The 22,942-nt window shown below is 49.8% G+C and overlaps 1 protein-coding gene across 3 annotated transcripts in view; it reads left to right on the top strand.

Annotated features, from left to right (window-relative positions):
• The window catches only part of Shank3 (SH3 and multiple ankyrin repeat domains 3), a 72,543-nt gene that overhangs the window by 29,319 nt on the left and 20,282 nt on the right, over positions 1 to 22,942 (top strand). For all 3 annotated transcript variants that reach the window (XM_048353419.1, XM_048353403.1, XM_048353412.1), the window contains exons 13-22: positions 2,198 to 2,391; positions 3,274 to 3,387; positions 9,628 to 9,703; positions 9,924 to 10,006; positions 10,396 to 10,520; positions 10,627 to 10,759; positions 11,710 to 11,790; positions 16,785 to 16,808; positions 20,911 to 21,041; positions 21,654 to 21,738. In XM_048353419.1, the coding sequence (XP_048209376.1) occupies positions 2,198 to 2,391; positions 3,274 to 3,387; positions 9,628 to 9,703; positions 9,924 to 10,006; positions 10,396 to 10,520; positions 10,627 to 10,759; positions 11,710 to 11,790; positions 16,785 to 16,808; positions 20,911 to 21,041; positions 21,654 to 21,738 (1,046 nt within the window). The remainder of the gene's footprint in view (positions 1 to 2,197; positions 2,392 to 3,273; positions 3,388 to 9,627; positions 9,704 to 9,923; positions 10,007 to 10,395; positions 10,521 to 10,626; positions 10,760 to 11,709; positions 11,791 to 16,784; positions 16,809 to 20,910; positions 21,042 to 21,653; positions 21,739 to 22,942) is intronic.

Genomic DNA, 22,942 nt, shown 5'->3' with positions numbered 1-22,942 from the left:
TCACAGAGGCAGGAGTAAGGGTGGTACCAGCTCTGACTGCCAGTCCCATCGGTAAGATGGGACTGATCTTCCCAAGGCATGCATTTCCATTGTGACGACCTCCAGGATGCCTGGGCAGGTGAATCTGCCAGGACCCCATACACACTAGGTGTCAGCTAATGTGGTTACGGAATCTGTGTTTCCTTTGCCTTGGTGTAGTAGGTACTGTTTTTTTTACTTCTTGCTTTTTCCCCAGAGCTAGGTACATAGAAGTGTTTGGGAGACGTTGTTGGATGAAAATGTTACATAAACAGAGCATTGTTTTCACAATGCAGTTTAATTTTTTAAAAATTGTTAATATAAAGGTGATGTATAGAGGGGTTTCAGTTCCATAAGTCAAGTACAGAAAGAATACATTTCCTTTTGTACAATGTCACTCCTTCCCTTGCTCTTCACATTGCAGTTTTAATAACCCATGGCTCCCTGTGCCAGTGGGCTGTATGGCACATGTATGTCATCTCAGTTCCATAACTTAGGATCTGGGAGACTCAGATTGGTTTAGAGACTTGTCCAAAGTCAGAATTAGGAATCTGCTTATTTGGGTCCAGGCGTTTGGTGTGGCGGGAATTTATACAAGGCCTTCCCTTCATCTCGTCTATTCTTGCCAGCAGGTCTTAAGTCTGTTTCTACCTAGACTTGTTGGATCCTCCAAAAGCTGTCTGCTTGCTCCAAATACCAGTTTTCCCCTAAGCCTTTTTATAACCACCTTGGATTTTCTAAGTTAGAGCTGATGGCCTGGTGGCTGAAAACATATTCTGCCATTACCTGGGATGGCTGCTTGTAAGAGGAGCTGTGTGATCACCACAGGTCTCTACTTTACTGTATTTATCCACCCTTTCAGGAGACAAAAATCCAAGACCTGACTGCATGCTAGGGGCTCTAGCTTTCTTGCTCTGTAGGACAGCAGACTTCTTTCTTCCTTATAAACATTTATTAGGCCCCAGTGTGGTTGGGACCCCACAGCAGGAGTTCTGACTGTGTTTCAGGCATGGACAACTGGATCCATGGCTGAAAGGCAATTAGGTGAACAGTGTATCCCTTAGGAAGAAGAGGCTGGTGAAGTTTGGTGCATTGAGGAGGGAGGGACTCTGGGTTTAGTCGCCTGTGGTCAAAGGAGAGAGATTGCCTTTGATGGATCTAGTGGGGCTTCATTGACTCTCCCCCCCCCCCTTGGCAAAGCTTACATGTGTGGTCTGCTGGGTCCTGAACCCACCACCATGGCCAAACCTACAATGGCATTGGGAGTGGAGAGTCAATACTCTTAGTCACTGGCCAAATGGGGCGGGATTGCAGTGGGTTCTGAATAGTTAACAATGTGGCAGATTCCCATGTTCCAGAGTGTCTGGCCATTGGCTGAGAAAGTGAGTATTTGACTTGACTTGCCTAGGTCCCGGAGAGCAAGCTTTTGAGCTGAGAGGAGATGGATTGAGACTTAGGGCTCAGTGCCCAGGCCCAAGGAGCATCAGGGAGAGGTGTTCAGCATGGAGCAGGTGTCTAGGATGAGAGGACACAGGCCTGTGGGAGGGTGGCCAGCGCATGGTGGTGGGTCAGGGTGTGGGCAGGCCAGGCCCAGACTGGAGAGCTGGGCCTGACCACGACACCCTGCCTGCCCTTTTGGTGAGCCAAGTCATCTTTTCTGGTGCCCCAACCCGCACTCTAGCCCTTCTCCAGCCTCCATCTGGCAGCTTCGCCCGCCACTCCCCCCCGCCCGCGGGGCTCCCACCTCCCCGCTAGCCCTTAGCTCGGGACCTGGAGAGTCCGTGGGTCCGCGGGGGGCGCCGCGGGCGGAGGGCGCGCCGGCCACCGCCGCCGCCCGCAGAGGGAGGAGCCGGCGCGGAGGAGGCGGGGCGCGGAGCGGCCGCGGCATGGAGCGAGCCCGGCGCGCCCGGGAGCGCAGCCCCGCGGCCCCTGAGCCCTGAGCGGGCGCGGCTCGTGCGCTGGCGGGAGCTGGCCGGGCGCGGCGGCGCGGCCCATGGAGCGGCCCCGGGCCGGGCCCCCGGCGGGCGGGCGGGCGGCGGGCGGGCGGAGGGCGCTGCGGCGGCGGCTGCGGTGAAGCCGGCGGCGGGGCCGGGCCGAGCGCCATGGAGGCCCCGGGCGCCGGCTTCGCGTGCCCGCTGCCCCCCGGCATCGCGTCCGTCACCTACGTGTTCGTCTACAGCCCGAGCGGGCCCGGCGGCCCGGGCCCCGCGCCGGGCCCCGGCTCGGCGCCCCCCGCGTCCCCCGCGCCGCCGCCCCGGGGCCCGAAGCGGAAACTTTACAGTGCAGTCCCCGGCCGCAAGTTCATCGCTGTGAAAGCGCACAGCCCGCAGGGCGAGGGCGAGATCCCGCTGCACCGCGGCGAGGCCGTGAAGGGTGAGGGGCGCGGGGGGGCGGGGCCGGCGCGCGGCCAACCGATGCCATTTTGGGGTCTCTGTGGCTGGGGTGTCCCCGGGCCGTGACTGTATGCAGCCGCTGGCACCTGTGCCCCCAGCCGTGGCTCCCTAGGCTCCCTGCTGGCTATCTGTCATGACAGAGGCTTTGCTCTGCCATAGATGTTTCTGTGTCATGCGGGGGGGGGGGGGGGCAGTGACACCGGGTCCCTGTGTTGGAAGAACCCCGTCTTTTCACGTCCTGGGGTTCTTGTGTCACTTCTTGGGTTTCTCCACTGGAAATCCTTGGGATGTGGTGGGGGTGGGTTGCCATCATGGGGAGGGGTCTGTGACAATTATTGATGTCTTGTGTTCCATACACATTTCTCTTGCCAGTGCAGCTGGTGTTCTGAAGGGACAAGCCCCTCTCATTTTAGAAGCCTTGGGGTCCTGTTCAGGTGCCCTGTTTCCATGGGAGCCAGAGGTAGAAACAGTTGTGAGAATCATGTATCCTGTGGCTTACTCCTCTGGCCACAGTGCAGTGACCCTGAGCTCTGGGCAGTGACCCTTGTGTGGGTGACAGCCATCAAAGAGTGGCCACTGGAGGCAGAAGCAGGACTGTGGCTCCTGCAGCTGCTCCTGTCCTCCCTGAGTGTGTCCATCTGTGTCTCTGTCCGCTACATGCCCATTCTGTGCCCAGCCCATCTGTTTGTTTCTCTCTTCTGTGTGGAGCCCACAGTCTTCACAGGAAGAAAGCTAGGAGAATGTGGGATTGGAAGGAGAGCAAGGGTTGGGCTATGGGCAGAACCTGAGCCTGAAATGGGGAGGTGGGTAACCTGCAGCTCTGTGCTCTGTCCTAATGGCTTGTTTGGCTTTTGTTCCCCAGTGCTGAGCATCGGGGAGGGCGGTTTCTGGGAGGGGACCGTGAAAGGCCGTACAGGCTGGTTCCCAGCTGACTGCGTGGAGGAGGTGCAGATGCGACAGTATGACACACGGCCTGGTGAGTGACCCCAGACTCCTCCCTAGGCAGCTCCTGAGATACACAGTCTTCTAGCTTCCCATTGGTTTTTCCTTGGCCATAAATCTGGATGTTCACAGAGAAAAGACGACAAGTAAACGCAAACATACCTAAACATATACCTATGCATATGACACACACATGGTATATATTCACCACATATATAGTGAACAGAACTTCACATATATTGGAGAACTTGCAACATGCTCACAGGAGGTACACATTCGCCAATGTCCTCTATGTGTTTCCACATGTGATTCTGGTGCCTGCGACCACTGTTTCAGCATAGTCTTTGCAGAAATACCAGGTGCTTGGAGCTTGCAATTCATGTGTGACTGGCAGACAAATAAGGAGGTCAATGTGAGAAAAGAGGCATTTTTCCAAAGTGGACAGATTGTCCAAGTGGGCAGAGCAGGAGGCCTGGGCCAGCCAAGAGGAAATGAGGCCAGCTGGGCCCCAAGGGGGTGGTTATAGGTACCCTGGGGCTGGGATAGTCTGAGGGCAGCTGATGAAGGATGATGGCCCCTGTCCTTAGTCAGGCAAAGAGTGTGTAAGCTGAAGGCTTCAACTCCTGAGGCTGGTGAGAAACCTTAGTTTAACCCTGCTGAGCACCTGAACTTCTACGAAGGGCCCCTCTGGGAGCTGGAGCCCACTGCATGAGCCAGATATATTGTCTGGGATGTATCCTTTCTTTAGGAGGAGCCTTCAGGGATACTAGAAAGCCTTGGATCCCATGAGTTTTACTTCTGGCCCACAGAGTAGGTGTGATATAAGAACCTCTCCTGAGTGGTGGTCATAAGTGGTTGCACTGATGTGTTAAGTCACAGTGCATATGTTTCTCTGCACTGGTACATTTGGGCTCAGAGTTGCAATTTCCACACACTAGGTTGACAGCTTCCCAGTGGAGCCCACCCATGTGTAACCCAGGACCCATGTCCTGTGCCACATCTGGTAGAGACCCAGCTATGTGTTAGTTTGACTGCTGACCCACTGTTGGCCAGGTGACTTTCTCCCTTACTTGACAAATCCTTGTCCTGCTCCAGTGGCTCTTCCAGTGGCATGAAACATAGAAGGGCCTGGGCTTGCTTATTCTCTGCCTGTGGAGAGTAGTGATGGAATGGGAAATGGTGTCAGCGATTTGGCTTTACTTCTGACAGGGTGAAAGAAGGGAATAGGGAAAGTATGTGGGCTCCACACCTGTTGAATAGGAGCTAGTCCTGTATACTCCTACAGGAATGGTGATAAGGTACTGGTCTAAGTACTGGATCCAAGGGCATATGGACCTTGATCTGAAGCTGAGAAGGTAGGAAAGTTTGTGCCAGAGTCATAATCTGAGAGGAGTCAACGTTTGTTAGGTTTACTCCATGCTGGACTTGGTGCTGGCTCCCTGCAGCAGCTCTGGAATGTATACTTGGTGTGTGCTTTTGCAGAGGCTAGGCGAGGAGCTCTCTGATTTTGCCTGAAGGATTCAGAGAGGGCTTCAAACCAGAGGTGTGATGTTTGGGCTGAATCTTCTGGGTAGATCTACAGTTGAGGAGTTTCTTCCTATTTGCAGGGATCTGGCTTACAGTTTCGGTGCTGCACAGGGTTCCAGAGCTATGCCTATCAGCAACTCACATATCTGAACATAATTTTAACATTTTTTTAAATTTTTAAAAAAAATTTTTAACATTTTTAAATGAACAAAGTTGCCAGCGTTTCTCAGAAACCCTGGGAGGTTGAGTCAGGTGTTAGTAGTACATTTCTAGGCAGTCCCTCGGCCATGAAGGACAAGTTCTTTCTGCTATTATGGGCACTTGTGAGGAATGGCAAGGCTGGAGTGGGGAGTGCGAGGTCAGTTAGAGTCCCCCGAGTACAGAGAAAGGACAGCCTTGTGGTGGGAACTGACCTGGACAAGGTTGCTTGATTGTGCAGTTCTTTTAGGGTCATGGTAAGGATCTGGGCAGGGCAGGGCAGAAAGGTAGGCAGAGAGGGCCAAGGTCACAGAAAAGGGAGAGGACCAGAGAGTAGCTTGTGTGAGAGTGTTGAAAATCTAGTTGTTACAGGGATGCTAGACAGGGCCGCTGCTGAGTATCAAAGGTACCTATGTGGATGGGAATTGCAGGGGATGGCAGAGGATGAGAGCCCTGCTGAGGCTGCCTATAGGCAGGAGGGGAGGGGGCAGGAACAATAGTAGCCTTTCCTGACCTCAACTGTAGTCTTGGCCAGCCACTGTAGGCAGAACCTTCCATGTTGAACTCCAACTGAGTTCGGTCCGACTAGAGGGCAACCTAGCCACAGAAACCTCCTTTCAGTAGGCCCAGATCCAAAGGGAGAAATCTGATCCAGGGGCTAGAGTAGGAACAGAGAAGGACCTAAAGGCCAGGGAACAGACACCATGTTTGAGGCATCTGGGCTGGTACCCAGGTACACCACTGGAAAATGGACTAGGAAATGGGTCCTGGTCACTTCATGAGGCATAGAGCCAGTTTCCCCTGGCATTGGACAAGCAGAGGATGTTGATCTGTGATGGGGGAAAATACTCAGGCCAGTTTGTACAGGAACTCCAAGCCCAATGTGTGCCTCCCCTCCTTCCCCACCCCATTTTGGGGACTGGTCATGTTCCGAACCTTCACCTGTCTTTTTTGTGTCTGATTAATATACCCAGAAAATGAATTTGTGTTACATAACGAATACAATTTGTTTGGCTGACAAAAATTTCAAAACAAGATTCTAGTGATAATAAGTTTGGGGGTCCTTCTGCAGGTTGAGTGTTTCTTTGACTTGATTGGTATGAAGAAGTGTGTCATGGAGGAGTGTGAGGCACTGCCTTCATGGTAAAGCCTGGCTTGCACTGGCCTTGGGAAGCTGGGGCTCTCAAGTATGCGCATATGGCAGGGCCTCAGCTATAATGGGCTATATGAGGAGGAAGAGAAAAGTGAGTGCTTGGAGGTGGCAAGGATGATGATAATAAGCCACTAGAACCCAGGGGCCCACCAAGGTAACCTTTCTGCTCTGGAAGGATGGACCCAGAGGGGCCAGTGGTCTTACCGAGAATCTCACATCTAGTAGTAGGAATCTGAATTCACTAGTCTTCTTCATGGCTGTGTCCTCTAGTGTGAATTGGAACTCTTGTCTTCTTCTCATCCAGCCTGTCTGTATCCATCTATCCTTTAACTCACCCATTTGCTTCTCTAGCAACCTACTCAGCCTGCCCAATCCCCCCCCTCCTCCATCTACCTTCTTACCCACCTATCTACCCATTGAATGTATCCATTCACCTATGTATCTCTATCCTACCTTTGACATATCTGTCCATCAGTTCTCTCTCTCTCTCCAATAGTCCACTCATGCTTTCATACCTCTACATACCTTTTGGTTCATCTTTCCATCTTTGCTCTATTCATCCTAACTTCTGCACAGCATATAACAACCCATCTACCCAGCTGGTTGTACACCATCTCTCTTTGCCTCTTACATGTCAGGCACAGTGTTGGGAATTGGGATTACAGGAATAATAAGATGTGGTTTCTTCATGTGTAGCTCACAGTTACTTGGGAGACAGGTTATAAAAACTCATAGGTTTCTGGTGGGTGTGATGGCATATACCTGTAATTCCAGGAGGCTGAGGCAGGAGGATTACAAGTTCAAGGCTAGCTTGGTCTACATAGTAGCAAGACTGTCTTAACAAAAAAACAAAACAAAACAAAACAAAAACCTGGGCTAGGAGTTTGGCCTAGTGGTAGAGTGCTTGCCTAGCATGCATGAAGCCTTGGGTTCGATTCCTATCACATACATAGAAAAAGCCAGAAATGGCGCTATGGCTCAGGTAGTAGAGTTGGACTGGTAAAGGACTGGAAAAAAAAACACACAAAAACCAAACAAACACACAAATAAAACCCAAACCAAACATTCCCCCTGGTCCTCTTACTAGACCAAATTCTAGTTTAATTCCTTCTGATCTTATTTTCTGCCATTTTCTTTGGTATGGGTTCCACACTATCCCTGGCATACTCCAAGTTGATGCCTGCTGTGTTGGTTCTGCCCTGGCTGCCCAACTCCTGGAAGATGTTGACCCTTGTATCCCCAAGTGGTCTGTCATGTCCTGGGGTCTTTGCTTGGCTACCTTTGCTAATGAGGCTATCCTGAGAATGGCACTTTCTTTTTTTGGGGGAAGGGCAGTACTATGGTTTGAATTCAGAGCTTGACCCCTATCTCCAGTCTTTTCTCTTTCCCTTTCCCTTCCCCCATTCTGCCCCTCCCTCTCTTTTTCTCTCTCTCTCATGTCAGTCGTGGGGCCTGAACTCTGGGCCTGGGCACTGTCCCTTAGCTCTTCAGCTCAAGGCTAATGCTCTACCACTTTTAGCCACAGTGCCACTTCTGGTTTTCTGGTGGTTAAATGGAGATAAGAGTCTTACAGACTTTCCTGCCTGGGCTGGATTTGAACCACAATCCTTAGATCTCAGCCACCTGAGGAGCTGGGATTATAGGTGTGAACTAACAGCCCCTGTCTCTCTGGTTATTTCTGAGATAGGGTCTCATTTTCTGCCTAGTCCAGCCTGGTCCTCGATCCTCCTGTTTATGTTTCTCACCATAGTCAGAAGACAGCTATATACCGCCACACCCAGCTTTCTTAAACTGTTGAGGTGGGATCTCAGGAACGTTTATCTATGTATTTATTTTGAGACTTTCCTGGAACTGTGTTTTTCCCAACCTTAGCCTCCGGATTATAGACATGTCTTGTAAATTTTTTGCCCAGGCTGGCCTCAAATTTCTGTCCTCTTGCTATCTACCTCCTGAGTAGCTATAGATATGAGTGTGGCTAGAACTGAACTTTTTTCTGCACCCTTGCTTGGTTGCTTTTATCTTAAGTGCTTGCTACATGTTACATATTTATTGTCTGTTTATTGTGTCTTCCAGGGCAGCTTATTAACACTCCATGAGGGCAGAAACTTTTCTCTGTTCTCTGCTGTATTCTTAGAGCCCAAAAAAAGAAAAGTGTTTGGCACACAGTAGATGCTTAATAAATGCTTGTTGAACTAGAAAATGAAACTTGGAAAGTAAGAGAGAATGAAAGCAGAAGGTTCTGAGGGATGAAATTTGAGTCAATGGTGGGCTCCTTTGGAACTCTTCTCGGAACTCTTCTCAGGTCTGGGGAGTAGAACTAGGGCTATGAGGAACGGGGGATATGATTTTAAATCTGCATGACATCTGCAAGGTTGAGGAGGGGGAATAGGCAGTCCCTGGGCAGCTCCACAGTGGCCATGAGGAACTTTAGGATCAAAGAAGAGATGAGGTTGGGGCTGGGGATATAGCCTAGTGGCAAGAGTGCCTGCCTCGGATACACGAGGCCCTAGGTTCGATTCCCCAGCACCACATATACAGAAAACGGCCAGAAGCGGCGCTGTGGCTCAAGTGTCAGAGTGCTAGCCTTGAGCGGGAAGAAGCCAGGGACAGTGCTCAGGCCCTGAGTCCAAGGCCCAGGACTGGCCAAAAAAAAAAAAAAGAAGAGATGAGGACAAGATTCTGGGAAGGGGACCCACACCTTGAGGTCCTTTCCCCAGTCAGAGCTAGAACCTTCAGCTAGGGACACTCTGAGGTTGCACCTTGGCTGTTGTGAGGAATTCAGTGAACACAAGAGCTGCTTTCATGATAGTTCATGTGGGCACATAGCACAGAATGCATGCACATGTATGAGCACACCATTTACACCCAGCTGTGGGTACATGGACACTTGTATGTTACCATGTCTAGGCTCACACAGATCATGTATGAAGGAAGCAGGTCTCTCTCTCTCTCTCTCTCTCTCTCTCTCTCTCTCTCTCTCTCTCTCTCTCTCTCTCTCTCTCTCACACGAACGTAGTATTAACAGTATTGTGAAGCTCATACACACATAGTCTTGCACATTCTCTCCCATAAGATCAGCTTTATGGCTCACTGACTGGATGGCTCTGGTCTTTCCGGTCTCCTGTATCCTGTATCTAGCTGTAAGGTACTCAGAAGAGAAGAGCCATAGCTACTGCCCTCCTGGGTCCTGATTCCAGGAGGCAAGAATTCTCTGCATGCTTCCTTCTCAGCCTTCCTACCTTAGGGTCTATAGACTCAGAACCCCAGGATTTAGGCTTCTCCACTTACATGTTAGTACAAGGGTATGTGTGGGCAGGGACTATGACCAGCACAGTTAGGTGTAGTCCCACCAGTTGGAGGCCAAGACTGTTCTTCAGCTCCTGATACTCCCTCCAGAAACCCGGGAGGATCGGACGAAGAGGCTTTTCCGACACTACACAGTTGGCTCTTATGACAGCCTCACTTCACACAGGTACTGACAAGTGAGGGAGTGGCAGGGGTATGAGACATTGCCTGGACCTGTGGAAATGGCATGGGAGGAGTGGGAGGCCAGGGTTTGGCAATATTCATGGATGGTGAGGAGAAGGTGCCCAGCCTGTCTGCCTTCTGTGCTTGTGTGGCTCTGTGGGGTCTGCCTGGCTGCCAGGTTCACTGCAGGGCTAGCCTTACCCTTTCGTGCTTTCCTCCACTAGTGATTATGTCATTGATGACAAGGTGGCCATCCTGCAGAAACGGGACCATGAGGGCTTTGGCTTTGTGCTCCGGGGGGCCAAAGGTAATGGATGTATTTCCGGGCATGTTTTCTATCTTTAGTCTTTTCCTCTCCCCTTTGTATGCACCTTCCATCCTCTGCTGTGGTTGTGACTGTCTTGGTTTGCAGTGCTGGGTACAAGGCAGCAGTTTCCTGCCTTCTTCTCCCTTTTTGCTTGGAAAGCCTAATAGAATAGGGGCCTTTAGGCGGAGGTGAATGAAAGAGGAATGTGTGCTGATTTTCTGGACCATGCCTCTGCCTGCTGCTCTTCCCCATCTTGGGTCACTCTGCCCCCAGTAGTCATGTGCTTCTCGAGCTAAGCATGTGGAGGTTGCTGTGTGGCAGCTGCCCCCACCTGAACCACACTGGTGAGTGCCTTCCTGCTCCCTGCTTCCTGATACCCCTACCTGCAGCAGAGACCCCTATCGAGGAGTTCACACCCACACCGGCCTTCCCTGCGCTCCAGTACCTGGAGTCTGTGGATGTGGAAGGTGTGGCCTGGAGGGCTGGGCTGCGTACTGGAGACTTCCTTATTGAGGTGAGGCATGCCCTGATGTGTAGTGGGGGTAGGCTGCGGGGAGGTGCTGACCCCCAAGCTTTGAGGGGGTAGATATAAGCATCCTACCCAGTTGCCTGTGTCCTAGGTGAATGGGGTGAACGTGGTGAAGGTCGGACACAAGCAGGTGGTGGGTCTGATCCGCCAGGGCGGCAATCGCCTGGTCATGAAGGTTGTGTCAGTGACTAGGAAGCCTGAAGAGGATGGGTCTCGGCGCAGAGGTGAGGGCTCAGGCTTCTCGATCTGTCAAGACTCTCCCCTTGGCTCCTGACCTTAGCCCTTTGACTTCAGGCCCACATTTCTCTTCTCACTCATACTGCTAGGTTCAGATCCTAAGTTCATATTCCTGAATTTAGAGGAAATGCTGACATTCTTACCCCAGGACACTTCCAGATCCGTAGTATTAGATCCATTGGTCCCTGGCCAGGCCTCTGACCCCTGACCCCAGATTGCCCTCCTCATATTCCCACCCCCTCCTTCCCAGCATCCCCCAGCCTTGGTGTGGTAGAGCCCTCCTTCCCTACGCCAGCAGCTGCCTGGAGGCCGGGTTGCCATGGCAACTGTGAGGTTGACGCTGCCGCTGCTGCTGCTTATTGTGCGGGGAAGGGGGAGGCGGCACCTGAGGGAAGAGGAAAAGCGTCTTCTCCCGCGCCGACGTAGTTGAGGCTCTGCCTGGGCCCAGGAGGCTTTGCAGCTGCCCAACCCAGGTTGTTGGCTTGCCTGACCACACCCTGGTCCCCTAAAGGATAGTGGTACTTGGGCCTGGAAACTCTGGGCAGCAGGAGGCAGCCTGGCAGAAGACCCACCCAGCCCCCACATGGCTCCAGTGCCCCCTTGCTGGGCCCTAGGAGCCTTCAGGGTGGGTGCCCAGACCAAAGCCAGCCAGCACTGTGTCCCCCTTCGGTATTCTTGATCACCACCTGAGGCCCTGGTCAAGGGCCTCAGAGGTTCCACCATCCTGGCTCCAGTGCTCCCTGAGCTTCTGGAGCTCCTGGAGCCATGAAGAAGTTTGCATCCAGCCGCAGCCTGAACAAGATCCTGGCACAGTGTGACTCGTCCTCAAGGGAATACGAGGAGATCCAGGCGGTGGAGCGCAAGTGGCACTTGCACCTAGCCACACCGCGCCGCCTGCTGTTGGACAGGAGGGCCAAGGCCTCCCTCTTCTTTGCAGCTCCACCTCCTCCCAAGAGAGCCCCCAGCACCACACTGACCCTGCGCTCCAAGTCCATGACAGCTGAACTTGAAGAACTCGGTGAGCATTGGGGGTGGTTGTGGGAATAGACAACAGGCAGATGACCCAGGGTGGAATGACCAGGGTGAGGTAGACCCAAGCAGTGTGGGAAGTCAGAAGGACTGAACTTGGGCTGAAGTCAGGCAGAGACCACAGGGAGGAAGGTTTGGTGGATGTGGGATCAGGTCACAGGTTAGGTTAGGTACTGGGTGTGGGGAAGATCAGCACCAGTTGGGTGAGGAGAGGAATGACTTCTGCAGGGGTGTGTGTGTGTGTGTGTGTGTGTGTGTGTGTGTGTGTGTGTGTCCAATTTCTGTTCTCCATGTCTGCACTCTGACTTTGTTCTTGCACTTCATCCAAGTGAGGGAAGAACAATGGTTGAGCAACCTGGTATTTGTTTCCACCTCTGCTTGGGTCATTTTGGTGTTTATTTTACTCTGTTGGTGACTGTTTTCTCGTTGGTCAAGCAAGCCTGTTGGACTCATAGGATCATTGTAAGCATCTCTGGCACAACATAAGATAGGCTCTTGTAAGCTTCATAAGGTGAACAAGAACGTGTAAGACTTTGCTGGGCACAACCCCAGGTTGAGTGCTAAAACCATCATGACTATATCCTGATGTATGACAGATAACAGCCTTGTCATGGGCATATCAGGATATATGATCATGTCCTGACATGTATGACCATTAACAACTTTGTCCTGAGCATGTCTTGTATGTATAACCACATACAGACATATATAATAATAGTTTTTTCATTGGCATGCTCTCAGACACATGGCTATATCCTCTTTGTGAGACTGTGTTAATTAATGCTTGTGAATAGTAATAGTCTGTGTCCTGACCATCAACAGCCTCATAGTGGGTATATTACCCTACAAGTAATTGTTGGCACACTCTCACTTCCACATTCTGAGTCTAATCCCAGTCCCAGTTCCTTGCTCTGACTGTACTAATGGAAGGAACTTTTAATCTGGTCCACAGAACTAACCCTGTCCTTACTCCCAGAGTGAGATCTGACCCTGTTCTGGCTCACAGATTGAGCTTGTCCTAGTCTAAATAGGGGCTTTGACTACAGTTTTCAGTTTAGTGTCCATAACAGCTACCAAGAGAGACTGGGATGACATGATCATAATTTTCCTTGCCATAAATATTCTGAATAGATAACACACAAAACATATACAGATAAAAAATACACAGACAAGTCAAAAGAAAGGGAAAAGAAACCCTTAGGCTTCAAACATAAAATGGGATATCAAAGCCAGGGGAAGAGAGAAAGCTGATGCTTCCTAGCTGAGATGGAGATCCCAAGGGCAGGGCCAAGTTCTGAAGCCTTCACGAACTCTAGGGAATGAGGGTGTCGACCTGTGGGAAGTGGGAAGGCTGGAAGCACAGAAACTAAAATTAGCATGAAAAGAATTATAAGTCAGAAAATATGAGACAGTACATACAATGTTGATCACAATGACCAGAGAACTAATAGACTAAAGGAATAATAGGACAGGGGGGAAAAGCACAATCACATTTAGAAAGGATCTCTGAAGAACTGTTATTGAAGCCTGGTACTAGTGGCTTCCACCTATAATCCTAGATGCTATTCATGAGCTGAGACTTAGAGCATTGTGAAGCCAGCCTGGGCAGAAAAGTCCATGAAATTCAGTCTCCAGTTAACCAGAAAAATGCTGGACTGGAGGTGTGGCTCAAGTGGTAATGTGTCAGCCATGAGCAAGGAAGCTGAGCAAGAGCATGAAGCTCTGCACTCAATCCATGGTACTGGTGGGCAAAAAAAGAACTGTTACTAAATTTGAAAATATAAATCAAGAAATACAAATAAGAAAACAAATGAAAAGGATTTGTGGCTTGGATACACAGTATCCTAGACCCAGCTGAAAAGGAAGCAGTAGGAGTAGCAGTCAGAGGAGATTACCCAGAATCCACTCAGGAGGAAGAGGAGTAGGTATCAGAGAGCAGGTAGAGAATATGACAACAAGTAAGGGAGACTGGCATCCACTTACTTAGTGGATGATCCAGAGGGAAAGAGTAAAAAAAGAAAGGCAGTGTTTGAATAGTAAATAGCTAAGAATGATCCTAAAGTGAAAAAGATGTGAAATTTCTTTAGAAAAAAAGTAGAAGTCATTAACAAAGAAATAAAAACTCAGCTACATCCAGATATGTCAGAATAAAAATTTAGAATGCCATTTGCAAGCAGAAGAATCTTAAAGAGAAGAGAAAGAGAGAGAGCACCAGCCTGCATGTGCCTACTCTTGTGAAACTGGTTGGCTTAGAAAGGAGTGATGGTTTGATGGACAACAATGGCAGAAGGCAAACATTCAGTCAAGATGCCTTTCCACCTAGATTCTGAACTCAGGCAAACCTGCTTACCTGAGTGAGCAGCGACACCATCTGACTTCTGGCTCCAGCATCATACAGATACCAGATCAGTCACAGGTAGCTGACCTGTCAAACTGATCAATTAACCAATACTAGCAGGCGACGGGGCTCAGGTATGACTAGTGCATGTTCCTTGGAGTCTCTTGCCACAGGCTGTAACATGACTGTGTTTAGGACTCTCCTAAAGGTTTTGGGCAGCCTGAGTTTTGTATTCCATGGGTGTAGATACTCTTCCCTGAGCCTTCCTGCCTACAGAAACAGAAGTTGAAAGTTGAATCTTCTTTTCTGCCCCAGAGGCCTCAAGAGAAGGTCACTGTGTTTGCTCTGCAGACCCTCCCACACCAAAGGAGCACAAGGATCAGACTGTTCCTTGGTAGAACCTGGAGAAGGACAGAACCTCTGCATACATGTTTGGGCCCAGTGACATAGCTGTTGATGGTGGATCAAGGCTCTAAATGGTGCTATGTTAAGAGAAGGGCCAGGCAGCCGGGAGCCCAGAGCTATGCTGCTTCCAAACAGAGCTGTCCTGAGAGGCCAACATGTACCCACTTCTTAAACTGTTCCCTCTAGATATCTGTTGGGGTTCTTTCTCTCACCCGGCTCGGATGCTTATTTCTTTCTCTCTTATTACCCTCCATATCGTCCTCTCCCCTAACCCTCGGCCTGCAGGTATGTTAGGGTGGGACGTAGGGGTCACTCCGGCCTGGCGTGCGCGCGACCTACGTGGTAATGTGGCCGCTATCCTTCCCTGGGAGCTAGCGTACATAGACCACAGAGTAAGCTTCTGAGAGCGAACTAACTTTATTGAGGGAAGGTCAAGGGGAGATGATTCCGAAGGAAGGGGGTTGGCCAGGATTCCGATAGGCCATGAGCTGTCACTTGACCTCCAAGGGGCTGGGTCACTTGAGCACGCCGAACCAGGGCGGGGCTGGTAGGCGCCGGGCTGGCTGCCAGCTAAGTCAGGGGTCTATTTGCCCAACCGGTTTCTCCGGATTCCAATGTAGAGAGGGTGGAAGGGCCGCATTCCCCAGCTGGGGGAGGTGCATCAAGCCCCTTCCATCTAGTGGGGAAGATGGACCCCAACAGATATCTGGTTTGAAGAAGCCATGCCAAAATTTAGGTTGCCCAGGCATCTGAGGAGCCATCCCACAATCTGCTATTCATGGTTTTTAAATGTAGAAATAAGACTTTGGGTCACCACTGGCATGAACATGTCTATCCTGACAGTTACAGTTAGAAGCTAATAGAGCCCTTTAGGATCCATAATCTATTGAGAAAATGACCTGAAGACTTGCAAAGAAAAGAAAATGTGAGATAATGGGGAAGTGGGCCTCAGGTGGCTCAGGCTCAGGTGGCTTGTGCTTGGTGGATGAGGCAAGGCCCTGTAGAAGGAAGACAAGCAATAAACTGTGGGCTGTTGGGTGAGCAAAGGCTAATGAAGGTTGGGTGGTTGGGAGGAATAAGTGAGGGGAAAGGGTTGGGGTAGAGACCCTCCTAAGAGAAACATTTCTGAGAGGGAGAAATTCAGAGCACCTAGTCCCTTCCTTGTGTCATATGCACATTGGCTTACCTTGAACCAGATTTAGAGGGCACTCTAGGTCAGGGAGTCCAGAGGATCTAGGCTCCTCTTGCTCATCCGTTTCTTTAGTAGAAGTTGGGACTTTGCTGTAATTTCTGGGTCCCTTTTTCTTTATTTCTTTTCTGTTTTTTGCCAGTCCTGGGACTTGAACTTAGGGCCTGAGCACTGTCCCTGGCTTCTTCCTGCTCAAGGCTAGCACTCTGCCACTTGAGCCACAGCGCCACTTCTGGCTGTTTTCTATATTTGTGGTGCTCAGGAATCGAACCCAGGGCTTCATGTATACAAGGCAAGCACTCTTGCCACTAGGCCATATTTCCAGCCCAGTTTATTTGTTTAATGATTTTTTTTTTTTTGGCCAGTCCTGGGGCTTGGGCTTGGACTCAGGGCCTGAGCACTGTCCCTGGCTTCTTCCTGCTCAAGGCTAGCACTCTACCACTTGAGCCACAGCGCCACTTCCGGCTTTTTCTGTGTATGTGGTGCTGGGGAATCGAACCCAGGGCCTCATGTATATGAGGCGAGCACTCTTACCACTAGGCCATATTCCCAGCCCCCATGCCTGCTGTTTAAAGCCTGCTTTGCAGAATGTAGGTGTAGTAGTCTGTGTTAGCCAAGGCCCTGAGTTGCATCCCCAGCATGGGAAAAACAAACTTATAGAATGCTGAAGGGTGACTGTCTTGGTTTTCAGTGGTCTCTGAACTTTGGTTTTTTGCAATTGTACCTTTCTGGACAAAAACCACTTGGTCAGAAGAATGTAGTTTAGTTATGCATGTCTCTGTGTGTGTGCATGTATGTATACATGTGTGCTTGTGTGTGCATGTATACATAATCATATGTTCCTGCTTGTTGTTCTTCCCTCTTGAGTTTCAAGACATTGGCAGATTTGCACACTGTTTAATAAGGGGCAGGGGCAGACCTTTGAGGCTTGAGTGTTGGGAGATAGGGGGTGGAAGGGATGAGGGAAGGGAGACTAGAGTGGAGAACAGGCTCAGGTGCCATGGGATGAAGCCTGCCTCTTACTCCCTTTACTCTGTTTCTCAATTCCAAGCCTCCATTCGGAGAAGAAAAGGGGGTAAGTCATCTACTGTGTCCCCAGGCCCAGCTTGCTTGCCCCTATCAGGTGGTACCTGTGTGTCAGTGGCCATGGTCAGGTCATGGGCTAGAACCCCAGCATTCCCTCCTGTTGGTCTTCTCCCTGGGGACCTGGTAGAACATAGTACAGACCTGGGAAGGATGAATGGGAGTTCCCAGAGGTGGTGGGCATTTAAGGTCCACAGGGAGGCACAGCATGGGCTTTAGGGGATTAGGTGAGTTGGGGTATGAAGATCACTTGAGTCACGTGGTGTCTGGGCCATGTTGGGACAGGCATGTCTGGGTATTCAGGTATGTCCTTGCTGAATTTTTCAACCTGACCTCTGGGTTACCTCTATTTGAGTTGTTTGGTGTCCAGTCTCATGCTGGCTGGTTGTATGGCCAAGTCTAGTGTTGACAGTACCATCAGAACAGGGGGGCTGAGTTCCAAATCATTAGTAAGGGAGCTAGAGCATCCCTGCCTAATGTTTTCCCCCACCTCCCGTTTACCACACTCTTTCAGGGCCTACCTCCATAGCCTTTAAGATTCTTCCCTATATATGTCTTATGTGTTGAGCTTGACTGTACAGAAAACAGTGTCAGATGTAGACAGAGTTGGGCTGGGCCCTGAGGTCCAGTAATTGAAGAAGCCTTGGAGCCTGTTTATTACCTGTGTGTGTGGGGGGGTAGGGCACACACACACACACGTGTGTGTTTATGCGTGTGTTGGCAGTGGGGCTCAGGTCCTTTGCTCTTGCTTGGCTTTTTCACTCAAGGATAATGTTGTACCACTTGACCCACATCTCTACTTCTGGCATCTATTTATTTATTTATTTATTTATTTATTTATTTATTTATTTATTTATTTATTTTGCTGGTTAATTGGAGATAAGAGTCTCAGATTTGTTTGCTTGGGCTGGCTTCAAACCTTGATCCTAAGATCTCAACCTCCTGAGTAGGTAAGATTATAGGCATAAGCCATTCCACCAGCTTTCTCTGCCTCTTGAGTGGAAGGGAGTCAGGCCCAGGTGGAAAAAAACCCAAGTGGAAGCCCCAAGTGTGTGGATTCACACATTCAGTGTCCAGTGCCCCCTGTCCCTTTTTTTTTTTTTTTTGGTTGTTTGGTTGTGGGGCTTGAACTCAGGGCCTGGCCAGACACTGTCCCTAAGCCTCTTTGTGCCCAAGGCTAGCACTCTACCACTTGAGCCACAGGGCTACTTTTGGCTTTTTTCCGGGTAGTTTATTGGAGATAAGAGTGTCAGGGGGACTTTTTCTGCTTGGGCTGGCTTTGAACAGTGCTCCTCAGATCTCAGCCTCCTGAGTAGCTAGGATTACAGGCGTGAACCACTAGTGCCCAGTGCCCCCGTCACTCTTTTTTTTTTTTTTTTTTTAAGAAAAGAGTCCTTTATTTCCATGTCTTTGGAGTTTGTTTAGTTATTTACGAAGAGGTGCTTGGGTATTACAACTTGGTGATTTTTCTCCTAAGATTATCCTCACTGTATGTGAGTGTCTAGAATCCTGTATCATTTGCCATGTCCCATTGTGCCCCTGTCACTCTTGAGGCACTGGATGTACACATCCTCTTTCTCTCTGAGTTCACCACATCCCCATCTCAGTCTCCTGTTAGCCTTGCAGGTATTTAAAAAAACAGATGTCAGGGGTTCCTCCAAGGACCCATTTCTCCTAGCTTTAAGAGTCGACAAGCGAACTATTTCTGGAATGTTTTATTTTGGCCCTCCAGTGCATATTGGGGTTCCCAGTGTACTATGCTGTGGCCATCTCCCAGCTGTGGGGAAAGGGGCACATTTGTCAACCATGCAGGCCTTTCCTCACTTTGGTCTCAGTCTGCTCTGCCCTGCAGGAATGAAGCCCAGACTTTTAAGTATCTAAAATAATTCATCCTAAGACAAGCAATCCTTGGTCTATACTGTCCCCTGGTGGTGTTGAAAGCCATACTTAGGCACCATGAGTTGCTCTGTAGTGGGAGCTTGTTTTGCTGGTAAACTCCTATGTTGTTCAGAGCATAGTCTGAACTCTGATGAAACTGAGTAATTGTTCTCTTCTTCAGAAAAGTCACAAGTTGTTTGGGGAGACAAGGTGCAAATGTTTCCAGGCTTTTCTTATCTTCTGCATTGGACCAACATGGTGGTGGGCTCCTCTGTTAATTCTCTCTATAGTCATGTGCCGCAGGTAATTTAGTAATTGAGAGCATTAACTCATATTCGAGAAGTAAGTGTGCAGGGTGGGTCTGGTCTTGGCTGGGCACAGATAGTTTCAGGAATTAATTACTTCAGAACAGCAGTTGCCAAGTGGATGGCAGGTAGATTGAGCAGGTGCTGGTAAGCAGCTTCAGGTTGGAACTGGAAAGAGAACGTGTCTAGACTGACCATAGATGTTGTCCAGCCCAGAACTTTGAGAGTGGAAGGGAATTAAGATGAGTGTCCCCTGCAGGTGGGCATAGCTCTCAAGAGTTAAGTAGAGTTGGGTGCTTGTAGCTCACACCTATAATTTTAGCTATGAGGAAGCTGAGATAAGAGGATTGAGATTTGAGCTTAGCCCAGGAAGACATATCTGAGAGACAGTTATTTCCAAGTATCCAGTACAAAAGCTGCAAGTGGAGCTGTGGCTGAAGTGGTAGAGTGCCAGCCTTGAGTGAAAAAGCCAAGCAAGAGCACAGAGCTCCAAGTTCAAGCCTTAGTACCAAGCAGAAAACAAGAGTTAAGCAGAACCTACGGACAGGTAGAGCCTGAGAGATGGGTGAAAGAGAGACTTGATGGTTAGATTGAAACCTCTGGATGAAAGAACTGACATAGCAGCCTGGTAGACACAGGTGGTGTCCCCATTCCCTACTGCATGCTTGAGCACTGGCTCTGAGTTAGCTCCAAGATAAAGATGAGTGGACCTATGAGGGAGGGTAAGAGTTTCTGTCCTCTTGGGAGAGCCAATCTAACTATACCACTGACAGCCCTCAGACACATGTTAAACATTTAATAAACAAAAGTACCAACTTTGAAGATAGTTACTTGACTTTGATAAGAACAAATAAATCATTTTTAAAATGTTGGACTTGAAACAAATGTGCCTGAGGCCTGCTGGTGCCTTTCCTCCTACTGGGCCTGTTCATCAGTCTTCACATGCATTTTCCAATCCTAACTCTACTCTGCTTCTCGGCTCCCACTGCTTTCAGAGGCATTAAGGGGTTAAGCTTGAATGGTAGAGTGCTAGTCTTGAGCACAAAGAGGCTCAGGGACAGCACTCAGGCCCTGAGTTCAAGCTCTAGTGATGAGTTTCCTTTTCAGCACTATCTCCTATGTCTCCTTTTTTTTTTTTTTTTTTTTTTTTTTTTTTTTTGCCAGTCCTGGGCCTTGGACTCAGGGCCTGAGCACTGTCCCTGGCTTCTTCCCACTCAAGGCTAGCACTCTGCCACCTGAGCCACAGCACCCCTTCTGGCCATTTTCCATATATGTGGTGCTGGGGAATCGAACCGAGAGCTTCATGTGTAGGAGGCAAGCGCTCTTGCCACTAGGCCATATTCCCAGCCCTTATGTCTCCTTTTTTTAAGCATCTTCCATCCATCTAGATAGAGCTGCCTTTCCTCAAGGGGAAGGAGGAGGGTTCTGTTGCCTTCTGTTCTGTATTGGACCACTTTTTAGATTCCCAGTACAAGTTTTGTTCTCAGGAAGTATTCCTCCCTTGTTTGTTCATTTGTTGGTAATTAGCTTAATCACCCATCCAGACAGCTCTTGTGGACACATGCTTGAAGATCAGGATCTGTCCCAGGGCAGTGATCCTACTAGAAACACCTTTCCTTGGCCAGTGGTGGGGACAGGCCATGTGCTGAGAACAGGCATAAAGGGGAAGGGAGCGGGAAGGAGTCAGGGAGATATTTCTAAGTGGTCTTTCCTCCATCTTGGTACCTTTCTGAATTCTGTCAGAGTCACTCTTGGAGGAGTGTCCCCAGGGACACTTGGGGGGGGGGTTCTCTTCAAGGGCAGATGATAGCCGGGTCTAAGTACCCCTGGTTAGCACCCTAGACGTGCCTAGGAGAGGGTGAATCAGTGAGGCAGGCCTGGGGCTTGAGGTGGTGTCTCCTCAATGTGCAGAGAAGCTGGATGAGATCTTGGCAGCTGCTGCAGAGCCAACGCTGAGGCCGGACATTGCAGATGCCGACTCCAGAGCAGCTACCGTCAAGCAGCGGCCCACTAGCCGAAGGATCACCCCTGCTGAGATCAGTGTAAGCCAGCCTTGAGCAGCCAAGACTTTGGATGGTAGGGGCTGGGCTTGGGGACCAGAGAGGTTCATGTACCTCTTGTCTGAGGTAAGAATCCAATCATTTGGGCCCCTTCTCAGAGGGATGGAGCAACCATGACCTCTCTTGGAGACACATAGGACAATGTCAGCCTCTAGAATGGCCATAGTTTAGTACCTGCAGTTTTTTACTTCTGTGACTATAGCTTGTGGTGTCTCTTAGGGTAATTTTTATGTCTCTCAAGTCACCTGGATCCCATTATGGGACGGACAACACAGTATATCCTCTCTCCTGCCCATTCTCTCATATGTCTGGACTCATGCCCCTCCTTTACCTAGGCTATACCCTACTGTCTGCACTGTCGCTGTCTATACTGCCCACATAACCTAGGCCCTACCTGGTTGCATCCTCAGTGATTAAGAGTACAGGACCTAGTTCCAAATCCTGAATCCAGATTCTACTGACACCAGTGTTGTGTGAGAAGTGCATGGGGTGTTGAATTTCCGGCTTAGGAGGAGGATGAGTGGGGCTGGATGGAGAACCAGGGTCCCCAGTGTCCTGGAATCTCCATGTTCCCCCCTTCCCAAACCCCCACAGTCATTGTTTGAGCGCCAGGGCCTCCCAGGCCCAGAGAAGTTGCCGGGCTCTCTGCGGAAGGGGATTCCACGCACCAAGTCTGTAGGTATGGCTGGGCCAAGGGGCTGCTGTGGGGTTGGGAGGGATTGGGCTGGGTGGGTGGATTTTAGGTTTGGAGGATCCTACCTCTCCTTTCTTAGCCAAGGATCTCATTTGTTTGTGAATGTAAATGAATTAGTCCTTTCCTTAGCCCAGAGATGTGCTGCTAGAAGAACTTGAGAATTGCTTTCCCCGGTCTACCTCTCCCTGTACACTGTGTACCCTCTGGTCTACTAGGTCTCCCCCGACCCCTCACCTTCACTTCTCCTATCTAGGTTCCCTCCCATTCATCCCTTCTGCCTCCCACAGGTAACCAGCATCCTTGTCACCATGTCAGCTGTCCTCTATCCTGGCTGCTCCTCTGAAGCCCAAGTGCAGGCTGACCCTAAAATTACTTTCTCTTGAACCTCTCTTACTCTGGTATTGTGCATACTCTCTCTTCCCCTTCATAGCCAATTTTCTTGAAAAGGTCACCCACACTTTCTCCTATATCTGCTCCCTAAGCCTATGGCAGATGAACTCATTCCACATCTAAAATTGAAACCCCTCTCTGCATCAGTGGACAACACCAGCTTTTCTTGTAATGACTTCAGGTAGCATTGTTATTGTTGTTGTTTCCATGAAACTTCTCCCAGCAATTTAGGCAATACTCCTTGTTTTCTTTTCCTCTTTCTTGGGCTACCCCTTTTCAGCCCCTCCCTCAACCTACCCAAGGACATGTTCTCATTTTCCTTTCCCTCTGTACCTCATCACTTTGGGGCCTTTCCATCACCTTCTGTAGTTGCTGGCCTACCTCTAACTTTGTTGTCTTCTAACCCCAGACTGGAACTTCTAACAGGCCTTGTCTACTGAGCATGCACATACAGTGTTCTTTACCCTGCTAACTTGTGTATCTGTCTCCTACAGAGTTGCCCATTTGTCTTCTGTCCGTATTCACCCCACCATCTGTTCCATACTGAGTAAACCCCTGCTTGGCATTTAAAACATGTTAAGCACTGAATTTTTATGCACATGGATCCATGTAATACTTACAGTAATGATATGGAAGGAATACTATATTTGGCTGGCTTCAGACTGCAGTCTTCAAATCTCAGCCTTCTGAGTAGGCGTGAGCCACCAGTGATCAGCTGCCTTCAGACTTTTTGGGGGGTAGTTGTGGGATTTGAACTCAGGGCCTGGTTGCTGTCCCTGAGCTTTTTTGCTCAAGGCTA

Source organism: Perognathus longimembris, chromosome 1 (genome assembly GCF_023159225.1).
Source record: "Perognathus longimembris pacificus isolate PPM17 chromosome 1, ASM2315922v1, whole genome shotgun sequence".
NCBI lineage: Eukaryota > Metazoa > Chordata > Mammalia > Rodentia > Heteromyidae > Perognathus > Perognathus longimembris.
Note: the sequence above shows the minus strand (reverse complement) of the source record. Positions and strands in the feature narration are given on the sequence as shown.